Raw genomic sequence first — 5,873 nt, 5'->3', positions numbered from 1 at the left:
GCAAGGCATAGTTAAAAATAACAACACTACGACGCCGTGACAGTTGTCAGTCATGGAATAGCCAGCATTTTTATGCTACGCCGTTTCGACGAACTTACAGCACGGTTGGTGTTTGCATTCTGTTTCATTCTCTCTAATGCGCGAGAGACTGATAACAGAAAAAGAACGAGACGCGAACACGAGATGCAAACTGACAGCCTGGTAACTTGCGTGCAATAATGAAACGTTTCTCACTATGATACGACGAAGCAACGTAACTGGAAATTTTTCAATGTTCCGTTTCGTTTTGTATATGGGTCATTTTACACATTTTTTTCATTATTTTTTCGGGTTAGAACTTGAAAAGTATTCAATACGTTTTTTTCAATTAGATTTTTTATCGTGACGTCACAAATGAACAAGCATTTATTCTTCACAGTTCAGCGATACTGTTTACAAACAAGCTTAACCCTTTCACGACCATAAGATGTCCTGGACGAAATATGTCAGTACAACACAATATTTTAGCTAACATATTTTTGGTGTAAAGTAAGAGAAAAAGCAGAAAAACATAGCAGGGTGCATAAGTTTCCTATATTTCATGGGAAATATTTTTTTCTTTGATCCTCAGAAATAAATAAACGTCGAGTTGGGTGTTTTAAGCATCAGAATAAAAAAATAAATAGTTAGTTATGGTATTATACGAAACGATTTCGTGTACTTGTTTAGCACAAGTAGACGTTGCACATAATACATTCATTACACACTTAAAACTTAATTTTGATCTCGGCGAAAAAAGGTGCTGAAAACGGCAAAGCGATATTTAACTAAAATTTCGGTTAAGATAACTTTTTCCAAAATTCTCGGTTTATTATTGCCGATTGCTCGGCAATTCAAAACGTTATACTGATATTCGGTTTTGTAAATTAATCAATTGCTGGTCGTTTTGCCGAAATCAGCAAATTAATTATACCAACTTACCGAAATCTCGGTAAACAAGTTTTAGGCAACCAAAATTCAGTGATTCATCAAAGTAACCATTTTACTTCAGTGCAAAACTGAGTGATGTAAATAAGTGCATGTGGAGTTAGTTGCAAATAAAAATTTAACCCATATATAGAGATATGTTTCGTTCAATATTCGACGATTATTCTACTGTCTAATCTACTGTTGAACTATATAAATCAATGATAACGAATTTTAACTGGAATGCCTATTTTATATTTGAAATTTCATTTTAATTAATTGCTTAAAATCTCGGCATTAACTCACATGCTTGAACACCGATAATTTCGGAAATTGGTTTCTAAATGCGACGAAGATCTCGGTAATTTATAGTTTCCTCGAAACCGAAAATCTCGGTGAATACAAATTATCTGTTAAAAATTACCGAGAATATCAGTGGTTTTAATGTTTGCCGAGATGATTGCCGAACACTCACTTTTATTTGTCGCACATTGATATAGGTAAATTTACCGTTCTTAACTACTTGCGTAAATTCATTTTTAAAATAATTCTGCAAAATTTAGAAACTATGCTACCAACATCCAATATTTTTTATCAATAGGTAAAGTTCTAAAATATTCACGACAATATTATAACGTATAGCTTCAAAATTGTCTGATATATATTTTTGGTGCAAATACCCAATTTGTCATATCGCCCTCTAGTGCAACCGGAAGTGCCACTCGACTGTTCTCTGAATGAGATAACCTTCCTACCGGAACACGATAAGTTTGTCACCGATATCGAAATAATGAATATTGAAATATACTTCTGCGTATCAGCAGTACAAAGCGATATAATCGATACAGTTTTAACGAGCTCAAATAAAGCGATATCTCTCCAAGCCTGTAGATAGGAAAAATTACTATTCTGGTTTAAATAGTTTCAATGTTTACATTTTGATCTTGAAACCGTATTCCTTTCTGCTCACGAATATCATTAGGAGGAAGTGGGCAAAGCGGGGTTTTCTTGATATCTTTTCTTTTTGGTTTATGACGCCAGCTACTGAAAAAAATTGGAATTTCGTTTTGAAACACCCTCAAACTATACCAAATGTCTTGTAGAGGAAAACTTTGCACAGTTCTAAGGGAATATTTGAATGGCTCGAGAAAGAATCGATTTGTGAAATTTGTTCGGTGTTTACGACTGGTGAACACTTTCTGCTAGAATTTATTTATCTACAAGATAATCTAAATTCTGGCCTAGCTACGTATTCAGTTACAAAATTCAGGTTCGGATTCCAGCTCATGAATTCAGCTCATGAGTTTAATGATTGAATTATGAAACTGAAATCATTTTCAGACTTAAATTCTAGAACTAAATTCTGAACTTGATTTCCAAACATAAGTTAAGGAACTGAATTCTGTCCCAGAACTCAAATTTCGAAATCAATTCCAGCATGCAGGTTCTGAATTCTGATCCTGAAGTCAGGAAATGAATTCTGAAACTGAATTTAGGAATTAAATTCTGAAACAGAATTCAGGAATGGAATCATGCTACTAAATTCAGGAATTGATTTCTGGTTCTGAGTTCCGAAATCCTGAATCTCCTGAATCTAGTTCCAGAATTTTGAAATTGAGTTCTTAATCAGGATTCTGGATTCGAATTAAATCCAGGAACATAAATTGAGGATTCAGTTTCGAAATTGATCAAGAAAGTCCAAATTAGAAGCCAGAATTAGGATTCAGTTCCCGAATATTAGTTTGAAACCTGTAACTAAATTCTCAAATTTAATTATAAATCTCAAATTTTTAATCCACCAGAATACTGAACTAGAATCTAGGTTCTAAATTCAGTTTTAGAACTCTAGTTTAAGAATCAAATCCAAATGAGGCCTTTCACCACACAGAAGGTCTGTTTTTGTTGCTGCTCGCCAAAACACTGAAAAACGAATGAAAACGTAACCTAATACGAAAGATGTCAGATGTATAGTACAAACTAACCTAAAAATAAAAAATATCATTATGTTCTATTAATTAAATTTATTTAGACACTGTCAATTTGAAAGTGTTTATGACACTGCCTCAGGCACCATTCGTACCCCAGGAAGGTAGCAGAATTGACTGGAGCTGCTCGGGCGATAATCATGCTACTTCCCCGAAATAGAGATTTCCATCCGTGGCGCTGAGATATTGAAGGAATCAAATTTAGCAGAGATTTCTTTCAGTTCATCCCACACAATTACCTGCACCAGACGCCGAAAGCAATGCATCATGTTCTTGTGAACCGTCGGATCCGTTTCCGATTGCATGACCGTTTTGACGACATCGAACGGAACGACAAACATCCAGGAGATCACACCAGCCATCGCGCCTGCCGTGGCTATTAGCGATGCCTCATGTGAACTTTCAATTGTTGTCCACGTCTTACGGTTCCGATTCATCCGATGAAGCCGCTCTTCGATTCCCATCATGTACTCGTACACCAGCATATAGATACCGTAGGGAAGCACATCCCGGCACATCATCGGTGTGAAGCCCCTATACATACCCCAGATACCCTCACGGAGCATGATATCTCGCGAGCACAGCCATGGGTGACCAATGTCTGTTAGCACAAAATGGAAAATATTAGAAATACTTCAAAAAAAATTGTGTCTTCAAATACATTGGAGTGTTTGAAGTCGAACTTTGACCACTTCGACGGGACATGCGAGGAAAACTTGTGTGGCTCCTGCCACAGATCCAGCATACATTACATGCGTCCGCAAGAGCCGCTCCCGTTCTCTATTCGATCTGCATCTAAGGGTTTGGATGTTTAATAATTTCTTTTCTATTAAATAGGATAAATTATTACCGTCTCTGTAAGGTCCGAAGTTGATCTCCGTACACGGCGAAAACGACTGAGTTCAATGCCCCACTCGTGACAAATGGAAAGAACATCCCCTTGTAGAATCCTCGAAGCTAGATAAGAAAAATGCCAATTAGCAGCATCATTTTTATATACTAGTTTTCAAAGAAAGGCGAATCTTAGAAAAATAGACAAATTTCGTTTGAATAAATGCTTTAAAATCTTACAATTTCGTTAAGAAATTTTAATTATGCGAAAATCTCAGCTTTATTAACACAAATAACTATAAAGGGCGAAATTATCATTCCATTTGTTTTCTATAATTTGTTCATTGGGTATAGAAGGAAAGTGCAAACATTTGCATACGTTTTAAAGATTAACCAACAATTTATCGAATCATGTAATATTAATCGAAGAGAAGGGTAGAAGCCATTTTTCACTTGACATTTTTTATAACTGTAAATGAAAGTTAGTCAAACATTTCGCTCTCTAGCTATTTAGTATACCTCCTTACCTTCATTGTGATTTTTTATATATAGATTGTTTTGTAATTGACTCATAAAAATGTAACTTGAAAATTTATTGACATTGGGTCCATGTCACCCTTCATGGCGGGTGTTTGGGGTCTTAACTAAAATTACATGCACTTAGTGTTTTTTTACTGATATTCTAAGACATTCTAAGATCTTTACTTATGAAACATTTTCTGCAACAATCGAATTGTAATGGAATCTATAAAAAAAAAACTCTTTGAAACTCAATTTCATTATTTTTTTCAAAACTGGAGAAAGAAACTTACATTCTGTGAACTTTTTTTAAATCTTGAAACCAAAAATCTACATTGCCCCAAAAATTAGGTTATTTTTTATTCTTTTGAAGTGATCAAATATTTTTGGATGAGGGTAACAGAAATTACTCACTTTACTTAAAATAAAAAAAAAATCGAATAAATTCCATCAATACTGTTCGATAAAACACGATTGGTCCAAAGTTGCAGACTGTTCCCTATACGATAATTCCTAAATAGGAATTAAAGCAAAATTTGCAATATTCATCGATGATTTTCTCCATTTGCTGTCAATGTGAGTTGATATCTCGGTTAATTTTTCAAAAGGGCGTATAAGCAAGTGACAGTTTCTCTTTGTTTACTTTCTCTTCTATTCATTACCAAGCGGTTTCCACATTTATCACTCAACTCTTTGCATGAAATGATAGCCGAAACTTTCGACTTTCAAACAGAATAGTGATATCAAAGAAAATCTTTTTAATCACATCACAATAATCGAAAGAGAGAGTGATTAAAGAGAAACTGTCACTTGCTTATACGCCCTAATGAAAAATCAATCGAGATATGAGATCCACTTATTCAATTGATTTCCTAACAGCTGTCATTTCCGTTTTTTTTTTTCAGTGTCTACTTAGAGGTGAAATTGAAATATTTCACTGCACGGATATAATTGTTTTGTATTCAACTTTGGATACAAGAAAATTACGAAATCTTGTTTACATGCATTCAACCAAGTTCGTTAGTCTCGTTTTTCAGCGATCGTACATCGGTAGCTTCACTAACTGCGTCATGTGAAGCACCCGTTTTTTCGGTATACTGATGGCGCTTTACTGTTTACTTCCTGTTTGGCATTGAAATACGCAACCATGCATTCTTTTATCGATGCAATCCGATCGTTAAGCGAGACTTATCGTTTCATCTAACTAACTTACCCCGTTATGTCCGGTTATGATGTTGTAGATTGAGGTACTGATTCGGTTGTTGGAAAACTGCTGCCATGTCTTAATGGTATCCAACGGATGACCTACCAGAACGCCGCATGCACCTGTTCAAAAAATCTGTTATTCACCGCACCGCTTCATGATCGATCAACAACAACAACGACAACAGCAACGCTCAAAACAAAACGCACACGTGCATCACTAGTACGTTACCGGCAAAACATCCGGATATGTAGTCGCATGTGATTAGCTTCATGATCGGAATCGCAGCACGGAGCTATCTCACCCTTGAATGGGGGTGTGAAATTCTTTTGGCCACCACTTCCTCTCGATATGAAAACCAGACGATCACTGACGGGAGCAGACGGGTG

General features: G+C 35.6%; 1 protein-coding gene across 1 annotated transcript; it reads right to left on the bottom strand.

The window, feature by feature from the left end:
• Positions 1-2,946: 2,946 nt before the first annotated feature.
• Positions 2,947-5,873, bottom strand: LOC131434686 (solute carrier family 25 member 45). Its single transcript, XM_058601724.1, has 6 exons — positions 5,716-5,873; positions 5,494-5,606; positions 3,781-3,887; positions 3,592-3,725; positions 3,170-3,531; positions 2,947-3,108 (listed from the first exon to the last, which is right to left on the bottom strand). The coding sequence occupies exons 1-6, from the start codon at positions 5,756-5,758 to the stop codon at positions 2,971-2,973; spliced, it is 897 nt and encodes a 298-aa protein (XP_058457707.1). The 5' UTR covers positions 5,759-5,873; the 3' UTR covers positions 2,947-2,970.

The sequence above is a fragment of the Malaya genurostris genome, chromosome 1, assembly GCF_030247185.1.
Source record: "Malaya genurostris strain Urasoe2022 chromosome 1, Malgen_1.1, whole genome shotgun sequence".
In the NCBI taxonomy this organism is placed as follows: Eukaryota; Metazoa; Arthropoda; class Insecta; order Diptera; family Culicidae; genus Malaya; species Malaya genurostris.
Note: the sequence above shows the minus strand (reverse complement) of the source record. Positions and strands in the feature narration are given on the sequence as shown.